The sequence below is a fragment of the Atractosteus spatula genome, chromosome 14 (genome assembly GCF_055471065.1).
Source record: "Atractosteus spatula isolate fAtrSpa1 chromosome 14, fAtrSpa1.hap1, whole genome shotgun sequence".
Classification (NCBI taxonomy): domain Eukaryota; kingdom Metazoa; phylum Chordata; class Actinopteri; order Semionotiformes; family Lepisosteidae; genus Atractosteus; species Atractosteus spatula.
In genome coordinates, this window is record NC_142719.1 from 10,100,539 (window position 1) to 10,126,413 (window position 25,875).

Consider the following 25,875-nt stretch of genomic DNA (forward strand, 5'->3'; position numbering starts at 1 on the left):
GATCCATGGCTGTCAAGCCCTTCAGAATGATGCTGCTGGGGCTCTGTGGATTCTCATGTTTATTTGTTGTCAAAGCTGTTAAAACATTTTAATACTATCAAATGTACTGTAGAGGCCTGGTGATAACCATTACTTTATGTTTTTTAAGGCCTTGGCATAGAACTGTCAGTGTCAATACCAGAGTCCTCAATCCTATTACTGGAGGTCCATAAACCTGCTGGTTTTTGTTCCAGCCAAAATATGTTACACATTTGAACCTGTAAATGACTTATAATAGTTTTTATTTGAACTGTTTGATTGCTTTCAGCTCTAAACCCAAAATGGAATAGTTCAGAGACAGCCTCCTGTAGAATAAAACTTGCAAATGTTCCAATCAAGCAACTCATTAGCTCAATTAAGGCTTCAATTCAGATGTATTAAATGTACTAATCATTCAAGATAGCATAGGAGGCAATGTCAGTTTTTAGTGTACTAAGCCTTCAAACACATAAAAAACTGCAATGAGAACAGACATTCTTGCATCTTGCTATCAATGTTTCATGGTTAGGAAGATATTTTAAATACAGGAAAGACAGCAGATTTCATTAATGTCCTTGAAGGCTAGATTTATGTCTAGTCCTTTTAGATTATTGTTAAAAAATCTTTTAAAGTTCTTAATTCAACACATTGTAACACATATAAAATATAAAGGATAAAGTGCTTGTTTAAAGTTAGCCTGCTAAACCTGTTTGACAGCAGCTCTCCTGGACTACAGTTGCAGACCCCTGATTTAGAGTCATCCTAATGTAGCTGGAGAAGCTTGAGACCAGTGGTTCTGGGCTCTGGTCCTGGGGACCCACATACAGTACATGCTGTTTTTCTTGTTACAGATTTTACAGCTCTTGACTTAATTAAATGCTTCATTGAACTAACAAGCCGCTTGATTAGAACTTTTGCAAGTTTTTGTTTCAAAACGAAAGTTCAACATCCTAAGTTTGATCTGAAATTCAACAGCTTAGAGCCAACCTTCAATAAGTTTAGGAACTGAAAGCAACGAAAGAGTTCAAATTATTCATATTACAAGATCAATATAATTGATCACTTGGTAAGACCATGGTTTGCAACCTCCTGATTTAAGCAGAATGAGGACAGCGTAGCAGAGAAATGTTAGAGGAAGATTACCCTTGGCCACACAGATGTTTTTAGCACAGCTATTGAGAAAGAATTCACTCAGCGTAGAAAATTATCCAACATAATTTATTGTTCCATATATTTAATTAATACACATAGGTCTACAGATCATTTTTCTAAATCATTTTTGCTCTGGCCTTTAAAGAGCATTATAACAAATTTAAAATGTATGTTATTAAAAAGCATATCTTAGAAATATGCTTATGCTTAAGATTTTCTTTGTACAATACGACTTACTGATTAAAGTTTTCACAGCAAAAATCCCAACAGACGAATTCTGAATGTTTCTTTAAAAAGTTTCAGTATCTTAGATGTGTTTTCTAGGGCTAGGGTCAATGTTTTGTTCTAATCACACTTTTGTTGTAATCGTCATAGTGAGATGAATGGGAGGAAGATTCCTAAGATTGTGCAAGTTTAATATTTCCTTGTTTCTGTCTCTGTATATAGATCTTAGTTTTGATCAGGCTATTCTCACATGAGCTGTGTGTATTTTTTACATAATGAATCTTGAGAATTATTTTGATCAACGTTTTTAACAAAGAACAAAACTATTTATACTTTGTGGTATTTTTTATCGTAAAGCCTGTGGTCTAAATTGTTTGGTTTAGACCTCATCAGCAAAATTTTTTTTTCGTTAGGAATAATGACTTCTGCATTAACTGAAAATACTGTCAGTCTTCATGGACTTGGTTTGATTTGTCACTGTATGAATGAAGCCTAGCGTTATTATTCAAAGAGGAATAAACACATTTTCTTCTCTCTTTGAGAGAGAGAGAGTATTCCATCCTGCCTTTCGAAATTTTGACAGGTTATCCTCACAGCCCTTCAAAGTCCCTCAGCTGTGATACCCTTGCCTCTCTGCCCACCTGCCCCATGCTAATCTAGAAGCACACACTGTTTTATAAGCCTAAATCCAAGGCCTCAGAAATCCCTCCCCCCTGACTCTCCTGTAGCTGTTGTTGCTAGTTACGAGCTGGGGCTGTGAATGGTGTGATTTCCAAGGGGAAATGAGGTATATTTTGGCCAGGGCAGGCAGGGGGGTGGGAGAGCCAAGGGAAGGGCAGTTCTGTCAGTGTCCCAGGGGCCAGTTTGAGTCAGAGACTAGGAGAGGTGGCTGAAGGCTGGGGCCTCTTACACAGGGAGCTGTAGGGAAAGGGTAGGACCACGTACATGCTAATGCTGTTAGCTAAATGGACTGCTTCATGGTAATAACTGGGGCTAACCTTAAATTATCCTGAACACAGTGCATATAGTAGTTACACTTTAATGGACTGTATTTAAGGCCGATTTTCTCCTGTAAGGCTTAGACACAAAACCAAATTTAACTGAGGATGATCTTTAAATCATATATAAGGATAAATATATTTAATCTACAATCACTCTTGATCCGCGATAAAAATCATGTTGCACCATTTATTTATTGTATATAAATACAGGTGTAAGTATGACGTCCTCTCTTGGAGTTTTTACAAATTACTGGCTTCTTAATTATAATATTAATGAGGTTAAAAAAAGTCTAGATACAATGGTTTCAGTTTGGGATTCTGGTTTCAGGTTTTGGATTTGAAAGGCATAGAAATAATGTTGCAATCATGTATACATACAATGTGCTGTACAAGTAGAAATGTCTTATATTCATTATACAAACTGTATGTAAAAGTCTAAAGGATGTCAATAACTATATACACACCTGTACAAACGTCTTAGACATTTCTGACAATGAAGAGTTAGAATACAAGTACAGTATAAGCATCAGCAATTTTTGTAAAGGCCTGCACTAGTGAATTTTACCATTTTAACAACCTGTTATAAATACGGCCCAGTAGGAGTGCAGAAATTGTTTGTCATTTGTCATCTTTACTTCACAATGAACAAAGTTTTAAAAAGCGTGATCACAGCACCTCAAGGCAAACTGTACTGCAGCATCTGATATGAAGTATTGTAATATCTAATCCATCACATTTACCAGTCAAATCTCATTGATGTCATTATCAGTCATTATCGTTGATTCTCATCATTAACAACATTTGTTCCTCCTTACTTATCCATAACGCTAAAAGGCCAGTTTTTGTGCTATGACAGATCTATGAGGATTAACTGTGAGTTCACAGCAAAAGGCTACAAGATGGTCGTGATATTGTTTTGTATAAAAAAGAAAACAACGAGTCACAATGTAGAGGGCTTGGGGCCAGCAGTAGGTTGGTAGGTTTGCTTCAGAATACGTGACCTCCAAAGCATAAATAATTTCTTCAGTTTCATAGCAGTGTTGCCTGAAGCTACAGTAAACAACAAGAGAAAAATAGTGTGAAGTTGGGAACGGCAGAGCTGGGGTACAAACAAAATGACAATAGTAAATGAAAGCTGATACTGGGGTTTAGACTTCTATTGGTTATTTAAACAGGATCCCAGCATTAGCTGCAGCCCAGGTTTATTTTATTGCTCTTTGGTGCAGTCTGCCCTTAGAATTTAAACTTGGCCCAGAAATGACAGCTCACCGTTAACTCCATTTTCATTAAGCCCAGTAAAAATGCATGGAATGCAGTGAGTGCCGCAGTCTTGTTTTGTGAATTTCACAAAATTATTGTGAATAGGTACAGGAATAGGTAAATATATACTTTTATCAGAGTACAGAAAAACAGCCACTGGTGTCTGGATAATCCATTACTGCATATTTTGGCACCAGTGTTGAGCTCGGCGAAGACTGTTCCTGATGTCTCATTCTGAAGCTGCACAGACACCTGCCCTGACTGCATTCTGGAAGTAAAAATCTCTCTCTGTTCGAGCACAGCTGCTGGGATGGAGCAGAACCCCAGGGCTCCAGAACAGTCGGGCTCCCTGTGCAGGGAGCTGAGAACAATAGCTGGCAGGAGCAGCGCTCTCTCACAGCATCCTGGGGCTGTGTGCTGGGGAAGTGCTGACAGACGCATTACTAGAGAAATCTGGGAGTTGTTTAGCTGTCAAAAAAGAGGGCCTTGTCCCAGCTTTGAAGAATGTGCTGTAAAGCTGTTGACTGAAATATAGAAAGTATGGTTGAAACAGCACTTTCTTTCAATTAAAATTAAAAATTAGCTTACAGTCTGTGTGTAATTGTACTCATTTTGTTTTCTTAGTGATTTTAAACATTGAAGCAGATACGTTGTCTCATATTTAATATGATTTGTTTTTTAAAAGAAGGGTAAAAAAGCTTTTGCGTACATACAGATATATGTTATACATAGATCTGTATATATCTATCTGCTTATGCAGCTGATATCTGACTTGATACGAAAATACTTTGTCTGATTTCTCAGTAATTTATTTTGCCTCCAACAGCTGTGTTTTATATGTGCATAGACTTACATACATAAAATACATACAAACAGTACATATAAACATTACAAAAAAAAAATAAACATAAATTGTAAAGCCTGAAAGAATTGGATCTATGGGATTCTTTGTAGCAGCAAGAAGAGTGAATATTTTCAAGCATGAAAAATGAACAGCCAGTGTGTGGCTCGTGATATTTTTAGCTAGTGCTCTTTGAGAGATGAAGAGATACTCTGAAACACAAAAAAGAAAAGGAAGTCCCATTAGGGCTGAGGAAAAATTAAAGCAAGTTGTTCAAATCAATAGAATGGAACAGCTTCAGGTGGTCACTGTTAGTGAGAGAGCTGGGCAGAGGACAGCCTGTACGGCGCTCTGGGCAGAGTGAGGATCACAGCAGTAAAATAGACATGTTGCATTAAAACAGGAGCTTTCGACATCCTGCAGATAAAAGTCTGATTATGTATCATATCTTATGCACATCATTTACTGTTAATAGTACAGTTATTTAACATATAAAGCCATATGTCAATCTGTAATGCCACAAGATTCACTGTGTTTTCAGAGCTAAGCCTAGTTGACTATTCCCTCCTGACCCTCAGTTGTGTTCAGTCAATTGTGTGCTGCTACTTGAAGAGTTCTGGCCACAGTAGTTTGGGTGAAGTGGCAATACATTGATAAGATATCCCAACTTGCATTTGAGTGATTTAGCCAGTTTTACCACTCAGAAGGCCCGTCTTGTTTCATTCTTTTTTTTTCCAACCATTTTCAACCATTGCAATGTGAGGATGAACATTTCAGTGTGGGCATAAATCTGATCGGAAACAACGTCGACGGTTTTTTAAAGCACACCTGAAATGATTTTTGGCTTTGCGTCGGTATTGTGTCAGGTGTTCTGCGGGCGACTCAGTGCTGTGCTCGTTGTCTTCTGGTGCAGCGTAGAGAATGGGCTGTGTGCACTGCAAAGAGAAGGCCTCCTCCAAGGCCCAGGGAGTGGTGGCTGATGGGAACCCGCAGGCCTCTAACCCACGCTACGGCCCCGATCCAACCAATCAGAGCCAGCAGAGCAACTTCAGCCGAATCCCCGACTTCAACAACTTCTCCAGCACGACCGTCCCCGCGGCAACACCTTTCGGAGCCCTGTCGTCGTACCCCTCTGCCACACTGCAGTCCCGAGGGGGCGGTGGCATCACAGGTCAGAGTTCACACTCTTAATATCTGCTGTCATGACTTCTCAAAACAGGGAAATGCACTCTTCCGTAGCATGTTGGGCCAAGCCTTCATTTCAGAACCATTATTCTCACTGGGGGATCCCAGTTTCAGCTACCTTAAACAGCTGTGTTAGCTTAAACATGTGCACCCTGGTAGTCATAATACATATTAACCTATTAACCTTCTGAAAGCGAAATGCAACAGGATGTGTTTTGTTGGTATTGCACTGGAGCCGTTTCTTTTTCTCAGATTGACATACTCTGGGGTTTCTATCACACAGCATAAGAAGTGTATGATTGTGTTGGAGAAATATCTAGGATAAAATTAAAATGTTGCTTAGTATACTTTACTCCTAAGGATCCTTCACCCTTCCTAAAATTAATTTCTCTTGTCTAGATTCAAAAGAGAGGCCAGAAACCCAAGTCAGCATATATAGATATATTTAATTTCTGAGGACTATAGGAAAATGAGTACACAGAAAATGTTAAAAGAATATTTAGTGGGTCATCGCCTATAGAAGGGAATATTACCGTTTTTCCCCTGTAGAGCTGAAGAGATGTTCATGGAGTCTTCCTCAAGGCCTGCAGTCAATGCCCTCTTGCTGTAGTATTGTCTTCCACTGCTTCTCCTGTCTTTCCTGTCTTGCCTGAGGCACAGGTGGGTTTATAAACCCCAGATCCACGTCTACCAGTCCAATCCTGACAGCAGTACCATGATATTATGGTGCCACATGTGGTTTTTATCACATTAACTGACATGTACACATGAGATGTTGGATTTAGACAGGTTTAAAAACACTCTATACAGAATAATTAGAAAATAATTAAAAAGAGAAAAAAACAAGGAATAGTGGAGATAATATCTTATAGGAAAACAAGAATGGGGTTTTAGGGAAAATATGTTTGATTGGTAAGAAAAGGGAAAGATATTATAAATGAAAAAACAACATTATGAGTCATGATAAACATTAGGGACAGGTAAAGGTTTATTCCATGTTTGTTATCTTTTCTTTTCCTTTCAGCATGCAATAAACCTTTATCTGTTCCTTTGCAGACTACCCATACTGACGCTGCTACCTACTCAAACTTCTTCATGATAAATATTTGTTTACAATATTCATTATTAATGTTTAGCAAAAATACTTTTTTTACTTGTTTTTGATTTATTTTTGTCTTTTGGTAGTAGTATTTGAAGCCCTGTGGTAGAACACCAGAGTATGTGCATTTGTGATCGCTGTCAAGACAGGATATTATGATAACAGTCCGTGAGTTGAACATCCTCTGCATCTTTCTCTGAGTAGGTTAATAAAATTTGATGTGCATCAATAGTTTAGACTGATCTTTTTCTGTCATAGCTGCTTTTTGATCAGATTTGATCAGGTGGAGTGTCAAGTTTTGACTGGCAGTGTATATTAAAAGCAGGACTCCAGAGGTAAGAGATTAGTGTGAATAAGTGCAGTCACATTTCTGTTGAGCAGATTAAAAAATGATGTTTGAGCAGCAATGAGGTTCAACACCAGGTAAATGTGAGATCCTCTTTGAAAATCAGTCAGATCTCAGATGTAACATTTTCCTACCTTCTTTCTATTTTCAATGATCAATGTCCATGTCTGTTGATTTACAAACTGCAGAAAGCTCCAGAGGTACCATATAGACAACACCACCTCTGAGCAGGCATGTCTGCGTGCTGCTTTTTCATTACCGTTATTGTATGTTCTACAATAACGGTAATGAAAAAGCAGCACGCAGACATGCCTGCTGCAGCACTGTGTATAAATAGACCTGCCTGTGTGAAAAGCTCAGTTATCTGCGTCTGTGAGTTCATTGCTGTGTATCTGTCGGTAGCCTCAAAGGTAAATGGTTACTGCTTAGTATAGTCACTATCAGGGCTTGTGTTTGTGGCCATAGCCGCAATGTCAGGTTTTAATTGCTTTAGTCTTTTGAGCATCTGTTATAATGAATAGCTGAATGTGATATGAGTGTGTGTACAACTTACATTCTCTGGCAATTCAGCACAACGGTCCCAACCTGGCCCACAGACAGACATTGTTCTTTAGCTCATCTCTAAATCAGGAACAAATGAGCTAGAGTTCAGTAGCTTTGGGTTAACCCTAGTTTTGAGAATTGTAGGGGAGCGATTGGACCTGTAAATTTAACTTTGACACAGTGTCAAGTGAGAACAGGTTGGTAATAAGGCTGAGGTTATTGGAATAGCCCCCAAGTTTGACTGTTGAGTCACACAGATCCTGCAAGGGCAGGGATGAGGAGGAGGAAGGGATTGCAGAATGAATGCTGGGAAAAGCCATGTTCGTTACCTACATTCTTACTACATGCTTACTCTGTAAGCAATGTTGCATGACAATTACACGCTGGAGACTGAGCAAAAATGAAACTTTCGTATATGAGTTAATATAGCGATATATGTTTTATGAGCTCTCTCACTCGCTTTAAGCTGTGGCAAATACGCAGTAACTTCAACCAAGCTAGCTTATTTGTTCTTCATTTAGCATTCTTTATTTAGTTGACCTGTTAGGTTCTGCTAACCCCAAGGCGGCAAAAACTCATAACCAGAAGTGGGCAGGATTGCTTAGCAGGTAAAGAATTCAAGCTCTAGTATTTTTAACAGTTGTGTTAGAGCTCATATTTAAGTTAACTCTTAGGATGCACATCTATGATTTCCTCAACACCTTTGAAATATTTTTGAAATAGTTGTGTAGGAAAGGAAAATAAGGGAAGAAGGATCCTGCACAGTGAAGACTGTACATCAGTCACTGAATGCTGAAACAAAATATTAACCACATTAATCGATTTTACTGGAAAGAAATAGGTGAAAGCTCAAAGCCATTCATAAAGCAATTTGAAATAGTTTCAACTCATCAGTTATACAAAGTTTTCATTAAATCCAGTTGTTTACTTTGTCTAATGTCCGTTGGAAACATAACTAGCCTTTTTTTAAAAGATTTTATAGCAAGGACAAATAAAAAAGTGTTAAAATAATATGAGCATGACTTTTTCAGTGTCTAGTAAACTGGTAAAACAATTAAACATTCAAATATGTATAGTTACTGTACTTATACTAGGAAAAATAATAAATGCCTTGCATGTGTCATAAATATGTGGAAATATTTTTCAGTACTACGTGGTGTGCAAATATTTTATTTTAATGTTTTATAAAGAAGGGTTTTTGTAGATTTAATTTACTGTATAACTTCAATAGGAAGTTTGACATCGGTTTGCTCAACAGGTGCAATATTAGTAGTGTTCCTAACCACCATGTCTCGAGGTCACTGTGGTGTTCTGTACTACTTATCAGGTCAAGGTGCTTGGTCCTGTATTCTTTTTTAAGCATGTCTCAAAGTGCTTCATAACAGAAAGACACACTAAATATTACAAAATAAGAATAAAAATCAAATTTTGTGAAAAAACATTGGGTTGGCATAAGTATCGGGAAGGTCTAATTTATTGGCTGTGGCAATACGTCTAGCTGTGTGTTTGTAAGAGTGGCTGTCCAGCAGTGTGTAACACTCTGTCTCGCTACAGGTGGTGGGGTGACCCTGTTTGTGGCACTGTACGACTACGACGCTCGCACTGAAGATGACCTCACTTTCCACAAGGGGGAGAAGTTCCACATCATCAACAACACGTGCGTAACGTTCGTCTTAACCCCAAGTGCCAGACAAACCAGATTACCCTAGCAATGAAACTCATGAATTAGGACATTGATTATGCTCATTCTGTGTCTTCCTCTCTAAGGTAATACAGCTCACAAATGCTGTCTTTTCATTTTACGATGAATGTATTACTGTTCAGCTTCCTGAGTTCCTCTGCTAGCATTGTGATGAAAGAATTCGGTGCTACAAACTGAAGCCCTTCCTGTGATCTTTCATTGGTGCAGCAGTGAAATGCTTCCCCCAAGCTCTCTCCTATTACTTGTGATTTATAAAAATATTTCAGGAAGCATTTTGGGACAATAGGAATTTGAAAATTCACACAAGCAAGGGCAAAGAATCACTCTGGAGGAACAAACTGAGATGTGACATATACAGTATTTAATATCAGGATGAATGATATGAAGGTGTAAGAAAACATTTATTTGCCTATCAATTCCATTTTGTTGGAATGTAACTGAATGTTGGTTGCACGGTGAATCTTAGAGACTGACTTAAGCTGTTTTCTGTGTGTTTCCAATAAGTTTTGTTTCTTCTCTCTCCACAGGGAAGGGGATTGGTGGGAGGCACGATCTCTGGACACAGGCAACAGTGGCTACATCCCCAGTAATTATGTGGCCCCTGTAGATTCCATACAGGCTGAAGAGTGAGTACTAGTCACTGTCACAGGCTCGGCTAGACATTCACGACAGGCCTGTGTATCACCACAGCCAGGGGAAGTGGGAAGCATGTTTCTTTCATTTCACAACCTCTCATTGTAGGAAATACGCCTCCCAGACTACTAATTATTTAATAAGCAGTGGATTTAAACACATATAGACGTGGATCACAATTACCACTTATTACAGCAAATGGAGTTTTCAGCCTCAGCATGAACAGAAGTGCACTTTTGGGTTCTCCAGGGGATATAAAAGTCTGTAGTTCATTATTAGTTTTGTTAACTTAGTAATGATCCTCTAAATACTAAAGAACTGCAGAAATTATGTATTTGTGACTATATCTTTAACATTGATGCTAATATTAAAACTGAAAGCTCTCAAAGTCTTAAGAGAGGTTCCTAAGAATATGCTTTAGGGTTTTCTGCTGGCAGTAGGGCAGTGGGTTTGGTCATAAGTCTTTCACTGAAAGTTTCAGCTCAAGTGTTTTGGACACATGGGGCATCTGTGATGAAACATGATAGGGGAGGATGTCAAGAAAACATCCGACATCAAAGCTGAAAGTTGCCTCAGGTTTTTTGCTAAAATGACCCCCGTCTGCCTGTTTCCCTCAGGTGGTATTTCGGGAAGATGGGACGCAAAGATGCAGAAAGGCAGCTGCTCTGCCCGGGGAACCCCAGGGGTACTTTCTTGATCCGGGAGAGTGAGACGACCAAAGGTAACCTTCTGTGATCAGCTTGGCTTCCCTCTTTTAAAAGGCTAGCAAGGCAAAAGAAACAGCCATAGTGGACCACTTCAGGATATGGAGCACTGGGGTCTAGAGCACAAGAGAAGTGGGTTCTAGAGCACAAGAGCACTAGTGGCAGTAGCACAAGGATCTAGACAACTGCAGTATACAGTACTGCACTTGAGCACATGGAGGAAACATTAAGTTAGCCTTTTGTTTGTGTATTTGTTCAGCACCTTTTTGCACTGAACTGTATCTGAAAGTCTGTTGAAACGTTTTGTTACAAGAAGCACAGGAAAGGTAAATGCAGTATGTTTGGTTATCAGGTTTCCTACCAGACCACATCAAGAGATCCTGCTTCCTTATTTGTTTCTAGAGATGGGTGTCTTTGAAGTGGAGTTCTTACTTTAATGAAGCGTCTCAGTTCAGTTCTCATAACGTTTTTTCAAGATGTCCTGTGTTCAGTTTTGCGTCAAAAGTGCAGGCGAGGAGTCATTCAGAAAGTGAAGTAAAAGAAGATATCTCAGTGAGGTCAAAAGTAAACAAGAAAAAAAGATCATGACCTCCAAGTAGAACAGTCAGTCCTTATTGGGTATTGGATAAGGGCAATTAAGGGTTCCATTTTCAGTAGTTATGACAAAGACAGGTAGCTGCTTCAGGGAAGGCAAGAGAGAAAGCAGACAGCAGCTGTCTGAGTAGTCCTTAGGGCTCCTTCTCCATGTGAGGCACTGCTGTTGTACTCATGTGCAAGGCGCTTCACTCCTACAGCTCCAGTACTAGCCCTTCTGTATTATTATATCTCCAGGCCATTGTAAATTACAATTTGTTTTCAATTGGCTTATCTGGTTAAATGAAAGATTGAATTAAAAAAGGTTTTAAGCAATATTTGTCAAGGAGAGGTGTTTGTAAGATTCATTTCAAATACCCATTTGCTCAAAGTGAACATTTAGATGCCTGTAGGGGGTGTTTTGGCTACTTCTACATAATCCTGACAAGATCTTGGTTTTATATCTCATTCGAAGGTTTGGACACAGAAGTGTCCAAGGTGACACACAGAGTGCTTCATTAGCAAAGCCAGGAGTGAGACCACGGATGTCTGTATAAAGTCGATATAGCTTAGCAGGTGCTTTGTGGAAGCCCCATATCTGTCTTACTACTCCACACACCCGGTTTACATGGAGTTATATTCATGCTTTCAAAGGTTTTTTTAGCTGGGTAGAAGTTGTCATTTTTGTACCCTTTTTCAGTTCAAGTTGGCTTCCACTAAAAATATTCATTGTATGTATCTTTGGAGTAGGCTTTCAGTTACAATCAATTAAAATCAGCTTAAATTGTTCAATCACTCTTAATAGGACCTAGCAAATATCAGACAACCGAATTACATGCCAGAGGTGCCTTGCTGAGATGATACAAACTGTACTTGTTCAATCAACCCTTCCCATCCAGAAAGCAAAATTCAGGAATGCTCTTGTGCAGGTGTGTCCCTGTTGTTAAAATGATGTGACCAAGTTGTCAATGAAATGATATTTCAATATCCAAATGACATGACGATTGAAAACCTCCCCATGGTGGTCAACTACAGTTTGGAACCAAATCCGGCTTTATTGCAATATAGCAGTAGTTCCCAACACTGGTCCTACAGGACGCAATCGCACGCTAATTGGGAGCTGTGGGAAACTCAGTATGCTCAAGTTGTTGGCAACAATACCAATACAATAACAATGCAAGCATATGAGTTAAGTAATCAATTAGCTATTGAGCTCAGCTGGAGTGACAACTACCAGACACAGTGACCTCGAGTTAAAAACTTCTACAGTATAAAGCCAACCAAGGGAGTTACCACATCCAAAATCTCCCCTTGAGAACTGAAAAGATATTGTCAAATCTAAAAATAAAGAAAAAAGAGGAAGTACTGAAACCAAGACAAAAATGGCACCACGTACAGCTGTTAGTGGTGTGAGCTTTGAAAACTACAAGAAATGTAATGCTTTACAGTAATCAGACACTAATCAGACCCCATAATGCTTAAAGTCTGGGACATGGCTAAACTTGCATGCATTCTCAGCCCAGGAAACCAGTTCTCTTTTATTTTGACACTGACTGCAGTACTGTTTTCTTTCTAATCAAACACCCCAGCAGCAGAAATTGGCCGGTGTCCTCTCCGCTAGTTTCCTTGTGTTTCACAGGTGCAATGCTCTCCCAAGAAAAGCCCTGTCCACTACTCAGTGAGACCTATGGATCAGGTTGCATCTTTACTTAACCATCCACAGGTGTACATGTGTCACCACAAGTTAGCATTGTACCTGCAGTCCAAAGGAAAAGTGCAAAAAAATTCAATTTAAATTAGGAGAACCTTATATAGTTTAATTGTGAATATGAATCACGGGCTGCTATTAAAGTATAAAGATGATTAGAAACGGAGCTTAAAGAGAATTTTCTCTGATCCTTGCCTCCTGTGAGATGTCTGCGATGGGAAATTGGCCAGCTCTGGCCTTTGGTAATTGAGCGAGCCTCTGTGGATTTTTTCCCACCCCTCTCTTTTTCATTGGAGTTATAGATCTTTTTTTCCCCTCGTTTCTTTCCCCAGTTTTCTGTGTGCGTGTGTACGTGCATGTGTGTGTGTCTCTATCTTTCCCTTTCTCGCTCCTCTTCCCTTTATCACTTCCTCCTTCTTCGCTGTTCCTCGCTAGCTCACTCTCTGCCTCGCTTCCTCCCTCTCCCTCTCTCGTGCCACAGGAGCCTACTCCCTGTCCATCCGCGACTGGGACGAAATGAAGGGGGATCACGTCAAGCATTACAAGATCCGGAAGCTGGACAACGGTGGCTATTACATCACCACGCGGACGCAGTTTGACACAGTGCAGCAGCTGGTGCAGCACTACACAGGTAAGAGAGGTGGTGCTGTGTTCTGGATGTGCGCCTGTGGAGGGGGTGGCCCCTGCGGAAATGTCCCTTTGATAAACGCTGTAGGTGCTTGTTTTCTCGTAAACCTTCAAATGCGCTGTAAATGAGTCATGTAGTGTAATCGCTCAATAATGCATCACTATTGCTGTACAGACCTTCTCTGTGAAGAGAAGTTCATTTGTTTTGTGTGCAATTCTTTTTTTATTTTTTGGTTTATTTGTGCTGTTGGATTGCCTTCTTGTTCTGTGTGGAATTGTCAGAAGAAACATCCTGAGCCATCTGATTTCAGTTCAGTCCTTATCTTTGATGCATTCTGATAGGAAGTCAGTTACAAGGTTGAATACAACCCGTTACAATGCAATAGATGAAATTGAAGCACCTAATGATTCAAATGCACTCCAGATGCAAGATGTTGCGCATTCGGAAAGAGGACATGATTCCAACTTTGATTTGAAAAAATCTGGGGATTCTGCCTTCCCGGTGTTGTATGTAAGGCTGTTCCAAGGACAAGAAGCAAAGCTGCTGAATCACGCAGCCCCCGCTGATGGAAGCCCATGCCTTTGGAACAGTGAACAGATAATCATTTTTGTGATGTAAGGGACGTATTAGAAAGGTGGTATTATTATTATTAACTAAATTATTCAAAATAACTTACATTTGAACCCATTTATACAGCTCGGTGTTTTCACTGTATTCCGTTTGGGTGAATTACCTTTGCTGAAGCATTGTTTCATTTGGGATTCAGATGAACATCCCAAAGAACCCTAAAAACATCAAAGAGGCAGCCAGATATGTAAATAATAGGGCAAGAATGTGACAGACTGTGTTTAAGGATCTGAACTCATAACTGGAACATGTGGGCTCAAATCCCAGGTGCAAGACTGGTTTGGCTAGATATGATCCTTCAGTTCAGTACTGCCAGATGGATTAGAAAGGCCAGATGGATTTCTTATGCTCTCACGAGAGGGCAAAGAGGTGTGGACCAATATCACAGCAGCCCTGCAAGAAACAAATATTCCGCTGAATATCTCAAAAGGCGGTGTCGGTCACAAGCTCAGAAAGACTCAAAAACCTATGTCAAATAAGTTTGAAAACTATATATGAAGATTAAACCCACGTGGTGCTAATAAGTTTGTTTTATCCTTAGGTTCATTGCAACAGTTGAATTTTTTAGCAGTTTTCTAGCCTCATGGAGCTGGTTTGCTGCGAGAAATTCTATGGAAATTTTATCAGTGTCTGTAAGACTAAAGCCTAATAAGATATTTAAACGAATTAGCATTTTTCAATTAAAATTCACAACACATTATCTTTAACACACTCAAGGGTTAATGTTGTTTGCATTCTGGTTGTGGTAGCACAGTCGTAGCTGGTCTTATCAGTTTATCACTCTGTTATTAAAGCAAACCCCTTGCTGTACAGTACTTTATAGTTTTTGAGTCTCACCCGCAAGGGCATTTCCTGCTGCTAAGCTTTGAGGGACTTTTACACTCTGTCACTAGACGTGTGCTGGGGCAGTGCCGCCAGGTATGTGTGAAAAGAACTCTGTGAAAAGAACTCAAGACAGCTGGACTCGTGGCAGTGCCTGTAGAGAGAAACATAATCAATTCTGGAGCAGTGCTTTCTCTTTACATTTACTTTGGTAACAGTAATTTTATTCACCAAATTGCCATGGCTGACTTTGGACTACATGTATCCTTTCTTCTGTCTTCTGGCTTTGCTTCTCATTAGAACTGGGGTAAACTCTCAGGGTCCCCCTTTTTTGGACTGGTAAATACTGTGTTCCTAACAGGATTCTGCCAGCATTACACCCTCAAGTGCCCTCTGCTGGGATGATTGTGCTACAGGGCCTGAAGTCTGCTAAGTGCTGAATGTAGAAAAAAAAATCCAGGGCACTTCTAATTTCACATCACGGAGAGCTTTGTGTAACCACTTTAGAGTTGTGAGGCTTTTTATTAACTGCGTCTTAAAAATTGCTTATGTGTTGAATGCAAATGTTTTAGCTTTAATTGTTATAAAACTGCCCTCATACGGAGTATGAGATGTGTAGTATTCTACTTTTAGCACGAAGTGGCATCCTATACATCAGGGCTGTCCAGTGCTGTTCCCTGGGGGCCAGTGTGTCTTCAAGTTTTCCAGCTCTCTTTCCGGCAGCTGCACCTGAATGGGTCCAGTTTAGCCAGTAATGAGCTGATTTATGTTGTTAATAGTAGAGTAGGATTAAAAAACTAGAAACGCAACAGGATTGAATGCCCCTGCTATGTGCGCTGCTTTTTCTTGTTTCATTTTTTTTGTTATGATGTTGGTGTTGAAGGGAATTAATGGTGTTAATGCTTTGGTTAGCACGCTAATTTTGCTCTTCCGGCACAAACAGCTATCAGACCTAGCAGGAGCAACTGAAGCACCTCGTCATGGCTCAGCTATTTTTTTTTTGGGGGGGGCTACTGTCTGTGCTGCCTGTTGTTTTTAACTTTTTGTGTGCTTTTTTTTGCCTTGCCCTCTCTCCTCCCGGCTCTCCCTGTCATTTTCCCTCTCACCCCTTCACAATCTCTCCCTCCCTGTCTCATCCCCTCTTTCTCCATTTATAATGGTCTCTCTACCCCTGACCTCCTCCCACACATCCCTGAATTTGAATCCACAAACCCCATCATGTAAATGACCCGTCCCTCTCTCTCCCCCCTTCTCCTGCTCTCTCAACTGTTTCTTCAACCCTCCTCCTGTTCCTGTTCCATAATCACACCTCTTCCCACGCTGCCCTCGCTGTCCTCCTTGTTGTCTCAGAGCGTGCAGCAGGCTTGTGCTGTCGGCTGGTGGTGTCCTGCCACAAGGGAATGCCTAAGCTGGCGGACCTGTCCGTCAAAACCAAAGATGTGTGGGAGATCCCGCGGGAGTCGCTGCAGCTCATTAAGAAGCTGGGCAACGGGCAGTTTGGGGAAGTCTGGATGGGTAGGAACTCAAAACCCCCTCCAGCCACAACCACCAGGGGGCGGTGTTGGGTGGGAGGGGAATCAACAGCGCACTTCTGCAACAGGGGGAGCTGGCAGGAATGTTCACTTTCACAAGAGCCCCCACTCGCTTTATCATTACCCCACAGGCAGGCTGATCAGGTTACCACTATTGAAAATTGAACAGGTGAAACTGGAATACAAGAATACATTCAATACAGTACATTCCAATTAGATTCTTAAATTTAATCCCTGGGATCAATTGGATTTTTAAAATGATTTTTTTAGTATATTTGCAAACATTCAGGTTGGAAAGCTTTTACCAGGTTAGAAATATAACAGACACTCACGTCTAAAATGGCTCTGGTTTAACCCCCCCTACATAGAGTGTGCTGTGGGTCCCCTCTCTCTTATCCCTTTCACCTCGCCCCCTGGAGTGGCTCACAGGAGGGTAACCCCTTTGCATGCCAATTCATTTCATCCCCTTCCATCTCCATTGCATCCCCTTCCTCTCTCCAGGTAGTAACGATGGCTTGTGCTACTATCTCACCAAGGCCTGCCCAAACTCAACCCCCCAGACCCTGGGCTTGGGCAGGGATGCCTGGGAGATATCCCGTGACACCCTCAGCCTGAACAAAAAGCTGGGGCAGGGCTGCTTTGGAGACGTGTGGATGGGTAAGGCGGGCTGTGCCAGGCGCTCAGCTCATGTTCTGATTGACTACACCTGCAGAGCGGTGCAGAGAGGAATTCAAGTCACTCTCTTGGTAAATGTGTATTTGCAGTCCAGATGCCCAGTAGGAGCTGTATGTTGAGGATCCAGTGAAATGTGATCCATGCCATCCCACTTAAGAGACCCAAGTTTTCTGATGCAATTAAGTCTGAAGAAAAGCAGATGATGCACACACACACACAAGAATGTTCAAGTATGTAGCTGTGCCAGCATGCATAGGCTGCAAAGGAGCAAGTAAAGGTTTATTCCATGCAGAAAACAGACAATGTTTCAGCTGTGGAGCCTTCTTTAGGTGTGGAGTAAGGTGTGGAACACACCTGAAGAAGGCTCCACAGCCGAAACATTGTGTCCCTTTTCGTTTCAGCATGGAATAAACCTTTACTTGTTCTCTCACACACAAGGCAGCTTGGCACGATTGCAGAAGTACTGTAGGAATCTGTATCTTTCACTGAAGGGCTGATTTCATTGCACAGCTCCTGAGTTTTTTCAGTACTGTCCAAGATGGTTTTGTTGGAACTTGTGATGCAATACAATACAGCAAAGATAAAGAACCAATAAGCAATCTGGAAGAGCAGTTGGAGTAGGTTGGGGATGATGGGTTTTTGGCTGGGCTGAGCCAGGGTGATCTGAGGAGCAGCTCCTCGCGGGCTAATTCATTTGGCCCTTTACACCGCTATGAAAACCCTACAGGAGGTCAGAGCCGCTGTGAGCCTGGCACAGTGTTTTTACTTTAGTTTTTCAAAAGGTTTTAATAGCGATCAGAATCATAATTTTATCTTAGAATATGGTAATATACTGACTAACATTAACAATACAGCAAATGCATTGGACATTGAATTTTTTTATGTGAACAACAGAGATCTAAAAGTGTAAAATAATCCTCATTTAACTGGTCCTAAATGACTACTCACAGCATACATATGGTCTAGTCAGGAACATGCAAAGTCTTTAGTTGTCTATGGAAAGCTCAGATCCTAAGTGTCACTAAGTGACATTATGTGTTTTTTCTTGAACCTCTGTTGTTCAGAACATTATTTCTGAGTCTGCAGCAACAGCACCATAGCCTAGCCCTCGTTGTAACATCTCAGCCTCTTCTGAATCGGTTCATTGTGCCTGAGGCACTCCTCAGGAGGGGATGTGTTCTGTCAGACCCTGATATCAGTGAGTAACAGATAACACGATTGCATGCAGGTTACTACCCTTCCTGCCTGCTCATCACAGTAACACACCTCTGCATGCATTACATCCTCCGCTCTCCCCTGTCATCACAGTACCACCTCACTTCACAGATTCTCATTACCTTGCCCTGCCAAACAGTGTGTGAGATGTGAGTTCTTCGGTATTCCATAATGCATTTCATAATGGTGGTTATTAATGATCTTTGCTTAAAAGATCACAGGACTAATGAATGGAAAACAGTTAAATACTGGTACTTCGTATAACCTTGGTTTCTGCATGAGTAATTTCAAACTGTGTTTTTTTTGCAAAACACAATTTGCTCTAAACCACAAGTTGAATGGTTCCTAAATGGAGCAAGTGCATTGGCAAGTGTCATTGTGGACGTTATTCAGTGGCAATGCAGCTATAGCAGTGAACACACACCTCTCACAGCAGCCACACATTTGAGTGTGGTTCCTTAGTATGTGGATACAAAACACATGAAATAACAATGTACTGTACATATTAATATTTTGATTTTTCAGATAGGTAATTACATTGCCATTTTTATGAAGTTTGCATAGCCTTTTTCATAGCCTAAAATTCATTTAATAGGTTTTTTATAAAACCAAAGGAATGCATTATGGATGAAAAATTAATTATGCTAACTGTAGAGTTTCTTCATACTTGTTTCTGCAATGACTCTACAGTGATTGTGTGTTATCCAGTGGTCTCCAGTGCTGTGTGACTGAGGGACTATTTCTCTTCAGGCATGTGGAATGGCACCACCAAGGTGGCAGTAAAGACCCTGAAACCTGGCACCATGTCCCCTGAGGCCTTCCTGGAGGAGGCCCAGATCATGAAGAGACTGCGTCACGACAAGCTGGTGCAGCTGTATGCTGTGGTGTCAGAAGAGCCCATCTACATCGTCACCGAATTCATGAGCCAGGGTGCGTACTGACATGCACACTGACCAGACCAACAATAACTCCCACACACCTCTACACAGACAACAGCGCTGATACATTAAAAAAGAGAGACATGTACTTACTAACTAACACACAAGCTGAGCAACACTGACTCATAGCTCAGCATTGACATGCATACAGTACAAATACACGCTCAGTGCAGTGCTGACACATGGCAGCCAGCACTAACAGAGAGCTGGATACCCACATTCACAAAGCCCAGCACTGTTTGTTCCACACAGTGCTGGGACACATTTGCAGACCCTAGGGTCAGTTGGGACCCTAAAGCAGCCGCCTCGCTTCCCCGTTCACAGCTAACCACTCAGCACTGCTGCTTCCCTGAGTCCCATAGTCCTAACCACCAGACCAGACCTCATTTTCCTCACTTCCCCTGCCAAGCAGACCAGGCCGTGCAGGTACTGAGCTCACTCTGCTTGCTTTGCAGGAAGCCTGCTGGATTTCTTGAAAGACGGAGACGGACGGAATTTGAAGTTGCCTCAACTGGTTGATATGGCAGCACAGGTACTGTTCGACATACGGGATCGCACTCTGCATTAAATTCTGGACAGTAGGCCACACTGTGAAATGCGTTTCCAAACTGGAATAGGAAGATTTAATGATGATGTTTTATTTTATTGATGCCTTCTCCTAACGTGAGTTTGAAACAGAGTAAAAAACATTGATAGAGTAAAAGCATGTACAGTAGTGTGGAGAAATACAAGCAAAAAACATTTATATTGTATAATAATATCACATAACACAATGACCAAAAAATATGTGGCTATAAATGTATAGTCTACAGTAACCAAAACAAGGCATTACGAAATGAGATATGGAAATGACAGAAAAATTACAAGAGTGAGATAAACTCAAAGTGGTGTCAAAGTATTTTCTGTTCGTTGCAATACGCAAAACGTTCGAAACGCGGGCAAATTTGAAAGGGCTTAAAAGGCTGTTTGGGGCCTGTTCACAGTAGCAGTAGCATTCAGCAGAGTGGTAAAGGCTGGCAGCTGGCTGGGGAGGTACGTCAGGTGTCTGAGGCTGTGCTGCGCTGTTCTCAGATTGCGGCAGGGATGGCATACATCGAGAGGATGAACTACATCCACCGCGACCTGCGGGCCGCCAACATCCTGGTGGGAGACAACCTGGTGTGTAAGATCGCCGACTTCGGGCTGGCGCGGCTTATCGAGGATAACGAGTACACCGCGCGCCAAGGTGAGCCCCCCATACACATTTATTCATTAAGCTGATAAATCGACATGAACTGGGGTTCATTCAGGGGATAAGATAAGAGATAAGATCACTTTATTAGCCATATACAATTTTCTGTATTAGGGATATGAGGGATTAGGGATATGAGGCACTTTCCTGAAACAAAAAAGTTGGCTTTAGAAGTCCCGCTACGGATTTTCAGTTCAGTTCAGTTCATGACAGGAAAAATTGGCCAAACCAGAGGACAAAGGTCTTGCAGCATGTGCAAAGAGACAGACCTGCTGTCTGTTGCTTTGGCTAGATCAAGAATTCTGTTTACAGGAATCTACTGGCACAGAATATTTTGTTTCTTTTATTCCACCTATATAATAATTACAGTTATTTACATTAATAGGAAGTATGTTGATAATTTGTTGATATTATTGATATTATTTTTATTAAAAAGGCTATGAATTACAATTTAATGGGAACTTCTGATATGCAGTAAAGATCAACTGACTCTACAGCAAAAGGTGTTGTGTGTGTGTGAGGGTGTGGACTTTAACTGTCCAGAATACACTCGGAAGAGCCCAGTAGCAGCTACTGTACCCCCTGTTCACAGTAAAAGGGTTGCACTTTCTGTTGCAGGGGCCAAGTTCCCCATTAAGTGGACAGCGCCAGAAGCTGCTCTGTATGGCAAGTTCACCATCAAGTCAGACATATGGTCCTTTGGGATCCTTATGACAGAGCTCATCACCAAGGGCAGGGTGCCCTACCCAGGTAATTGCTGTTACCTCATTGTCATGCATACTGGATACTGGGCAACGAAGCTTTAAGTCTATATTATAGCCATCTTTTTTAAAGAGTGAATCTAAAAACACTTTAGAGTTTAGTAGCTAGTGACAGTACAGTTCATTTTCCAGCCGGGGTAAGTGCCCAATTATTTTAATTTCTTTTTCACTTTTGTGCATTAACGAAAAAATAATCTCTATATAATGTGCTTTTCTCTCTAATCCAGTAATTGAAATTCCAGAAATAACCCCACCTGGCTAGCTGCTCGTATGCTGAGGCAGTGACGTTGTTAGTTCCCTCGTGTAGTTCTAGAGAGTGGCAGCTTGAAGGGACAAAGACATTTGGGTGGTAGCGTGGGAAAACTGACGCATCGGCGTATGTGAAACACACAGAAACACAGAGAAACACATAGAACAGGAAGAGAAAGATCAAAAAATGGGTTTTACACTGCCAGCTAATATTCAGTAAAGTGCCCGGTGGGGCAGTTTCCAGCCACAGTAAGTGTGCTAGAAAGTTATATCCAGCTGTGGTGAGGGTGAGTGATGCTGTTTGGAGCACCCATGGGTGTGTATCAGTCTGGTGTTGACCTGCAGTGATCGTGTCCCTGCCCCTCTCGCAGGGATGAATAACCGCGAGGTGCTGGAGCAGGTAGAGAGGGGCTATCGCATGCCATGCCCTGTTGGATGTCCCGGCTCGCTGCACGAGATGATGCTACAGTGCTGGAAGAAGGACCCCGATGAGAGGCACACCTTCGAGTACCTGCAGGGCTTCCTGGAAGACTATTTCACCGCCACTGAGCCACAGTACCAGCCAGGGGAGAACCTGTGATCAGGGCGCCTCTATGCACAAACGCTTCGCCCCTGAGTCCTGACGCAAAGACAGTCTGGTCAGAGCTGTGCCAAGGCAGCTCCTGACTTCCTGCTACCACCTTACACCTCTGCCTGAGGCTGGCATCGTATGGGAAGGACTGATAAGGGCTTTCAGTCGCCATGCCTAGAACTCCCTTGGGTTTCCTCCCTTGAAGAGAGACACAGAGCAGAGCAGATGGAAGTAGAAGCCTCTGTTTTGTTTTTGCTTAAGCTTAAGTACCTAAAAGGTTTAGGTGCGCATTTGGGTATGAACTCTGCAGGGAGGTGAAACAGTACAAGTGGGGGGGGGTGTAGGTGTGGTGGAGGGAGGCTTTGAACAAGCACTTTCCACACCATTGCATTACGTTAAATTACTGCCTACCTATATTTTAGTAATTGAGTAATTTTTCCAAAAAAAGTTGGGGTTGGGCTTGTGGGGAGTTGGGAGGAAGCTTTTAAGAATATTGGATTGGTTTAGAAGTGATTTAAAAAAAAAATCTTAGTTATCATTATTTTTATTGTATTCTTTAATGTAATTATTTAATACAGTCTCTGACGACTCAAGTTTCTTTTAGCTCTGATCTTGTTTTATGGATCTTGATTTTTTTTCCCTTCAAAACCTTCTGAATCACATTTGAGTGTCTTACTGGGTCTCTTGCCTCTTGATTAGACAAACTAGGGTGAGTTTTGTTTTCAGTACACACAGTTCAGCCGTGACTTGTGAGGTCAGTCACATGAACAGAATGGAATCCTTCCGGAATTGAGGACCTCGCGGACTGACTGAGGTCTTTTTCCTGAATTCCACTTCTGGCTGAGGCTTGAGCATATGGACAGAGGACATGGAACTAAATTCCAGAATGGAACGAAGAAGCACTTTGCATAAAGAAGTTGCTGGATTACGTAACAAACTGCTTATTCTGTGTTGTACATTCTGATGATTTCCAAGACTTGTTTTGAATGAAGATCCTAGATCCATAGGTGGCTACACACTGGACATGGTGGCAAGCAAGGCCTCTGATTTGTAATATTTCTTGATTTTTCATGCTCTTATGATTTTAATTTCTTTTTCACTTTTGTGCATTAAAGAAAAAAGAATCTCTATACAATGTGCTTTTCTCTCTAATCCAGTGATTGAAATTCCAGAAATTACCCCACCTGGCTAGCTGCTCGTGTGCTGAGGCAGTGACGTTGTTAGTTCGTGTAGTTGTAGAGATGGGCAGCTTGAAGGGACAAAGACATTTGGGTGGTAGCGTGGGAAAACGGTAGCATTGGCGTATGTGAAACACACAGAAACACATAGAACAGGAAGAGAAAGATCAAAAGATGGGTTTTACACTGCCAGCTAATATTCAGTAAAACTTGCTAAAGGTCAATGAAGAGCTGTACATGCCCTGCAGACTTAGACTGGAATGGGAAACGGTCAGATTTCTGCAGATGTTAATCTAGGGATTTGTTTAAAAACAGGCTTTTTTGCTTCTAATTCAGATGTTTCATTTGATTAAATAAAAGAGACACAGCGAAGACCATAGAACACAACAGCTCCTGAGGAATGGTGTTGTGTGCCCCTGTTTTAAACACAAACACCTGGGAATCCGATGTAAGGGTTCAGATCCATCTGTACATCACATGGACTCCACATGAATTTGAGTTTAGGATTTCAAAGTCTTAATAAACTGTTAGTAGTTGAAGAGTAAGCACACAATGTACATAATTTGGCCTCAAAACAAAAATATTCAAATAATCAAGGTTTTTTATTCTTGTTACCGTTACAGTTTGTTATTCTAATAAGCAGGAAGCACCAAATTAGCACTTAAATTATTCTTATAATTTAGAAAATCATACAGTGGCTTAGAACATACAGTGTGTCCTTTTCCACGTACAATCACATTTTGGAAGACTACAGGCAATTTTAACAATACATTCGCAAGTGTGTCAGGGAAAAATGAGCATGAATGTTTTATTCAGTTGCTGCTTTTAAATCCTCAATAGCTTGTGGGTTCGCCTGGAATGCTGGGTCTTTCCCTCATCCCCACAGGAAAAAAATCACATGGATTCAGATCAGCTGACATGTGGAAGACTAGACTATGTATATTGGAAAACCTTTTGGAAACAAAGGTATATGCAGAATGCGTGATGTCATGTGTACCATGACAGCCTTTTCAAAAAAGTTTCTTCGGAAAATCCCCAGATAATTTTTTTTTTTACTTTTGAATGCACTGTGTGGTCTTAAATAACAGTTCAAAGTTTTGATTTTAAAAAATTGGCTTTTGGAAGAGAGAATTTTCCATTCCTTTCTGGGGGTCATTAATAAACACCTAAATGTATATACAGTATGTGTATAGCACAGGTATTGATACAATGTTTGAACACAACTTAAAATTCATAACATCACTATATTTGAAACAGGACAAATATTTGGACCATGTTTATCACTGCAAACTGTAACAAGACTTTTTCAGACATAAACAATTATTTAACCACAGTTACATTAATTAAACAAGTAATAGGTTTATTATATGCTGAAAAGAGAAGAAAGAAAACACAACGTTTCGGCCGTGGAGCCTTCTTCACACCTGAAAAAGGCTCCACGGCCAAAATGTGTTTTCTTTCTTCTCTTTTTAGCATGGAATAAACCTATTACTTGTTCCTTTGCAGCCTACGCATGCAGACGCAGCTACCCACCTGAACTACTACATTTATTAAATACTAGGAAGACTATATAAAATCAACAACCTTAGTTTTCGGTTTTGGTAAAATGTATTTTTAGATATAAACAATTTTGAAAGTAGAATAAACGATCAAAAATCGTGTAGGAACTTTGGATGGAACGTAGGATAAAGATTTACCTGTATCCGTATCCGTATGAGAATTGTAGAGGTCAACTGTATTTCAATAGCAAATGTTCATGTACAATATTTTAAGCTTATTTTATCCATCTCTCGGGTAACAGAATTATCGATGATTTTTACAAAATATTTTCGTTCTCAGGCACATAAAAGATGGCATTGCTCCTGAGACAGATTTGGTGCTCTGGGTTTCAATGTTAAAATCAGGCTGGTTACAGCAGTCATTTCATGCTTTAAAAAGGCACAAGTAAAGCATTAATACATTTCTAAGTATCTGAATTTTGACAGAATATCAAAATAACTAGCTGCAGCGTTAAAATTGTTCATGCTTACTGAGTAGAATGCTAAGATAGGCAAAGCAGAGACACACTGAAGAAACAAAAAACCTTTGTGTTTATGTATTACAGAGAAAAGGAGGCACATTTTTATACAAAAGGTTATGGGGGTCTGGAGCAGGGCTGCCCAACCATGCTGAGGAAGCTGATATTCAGTCACTTCTTGAAAGAAACCAGGGTGAGATCAATTTGTCCTTAAAAATCAAACAGGCTAAATGGGTCTAAGGGACTCCATTATTTGTAACTGTAGTTGTGTTCTCAAATTATATATAAAGATTTAAAAATCCCAACAAGGGTTAAAATTGTTTTTTAAAATGTCGAATAGCCACAGTTGTGGCTGAGCAAAGTAGTGTTTTTATATTACTGAATTGATTACAGATAAAGATGTGAGTCTTTGAATCATGTGTGTAAGACACACACAACAGA

The 25,875-nt window shown here is 40.7% G+C and overlaps 1 protein-coding gene across 4 annotated transcripts in view; it reads left to right on the top strand.

The window, feature by feature from the left end:
- Nucleotides 1-23,367, top strand: part of yrk (Yes-related kinase) — a 66,125-nt gene extending 42,758 nt beyond the window's left edge. For 2 of the 4 annotated variants that reach the window (XM_088932564.1, XM_088932565.1), the window contains 11 exons: nucleotides 5,411-5,668; nucleotides 9,225-9,327; nucleotides 9,900-9,998; nucleotides 10,623-10,726; nucleotides 13,472-13,621; nucleotides 16,418-16,582; nucleotides 19,240-19,419; nucleotides 19,883-19,959; nucleotides 20,499-20,652; nucleotides 21,277-21,408; nucleotides 22,040-23,367. In XM_088932564.1, coding sequence (XP_088788690.1) covers nucleotides 5,419-5,668; nucleotides 9,225-9,327; nucleotides 9,900-9,998; nucleotides 10,623-10,726; nucleotides 13,472-13,621; nucleotides 16,418-16,582; nucleotides 19,240-19,419; nucleotides 19,883-19,959; nucleotides 20,499-20,652; nucleotides 21,277-21,408; nucleotides 22,040-22,248 — 1,623 coding nt within the window. In that variant the 5' untranslated portion in view covers nucleotides 5,411-5,418 and the 3' untranslated portion in view covers nucleotides 22,249-23,367. Of the gene's footprint in view, nucleotides 1-5,410; nucleotides 5,669-9,224; nucleotides 9,328-9,899; nucleotides 9,999-10,622; nucleotides 10,727-13,471; nucleotides 13,622-16,417; nucleotides 16,583-17,100; nucleotides 17,257-19,239; nucleotides 19,420-19,882; nucleotides 19,960-20,498; nucleotides 20,653-21,276; nucleotides 21,409-22,039 lie in introns of all 4 variants that reach the window. The other 2 variants (XM_088932567.1, XM_088932566.1) reach the window with 2 other exon arrangements.
- Nucleotides 23,368-25,875: the final 2,508 nt, after the last annotated feature.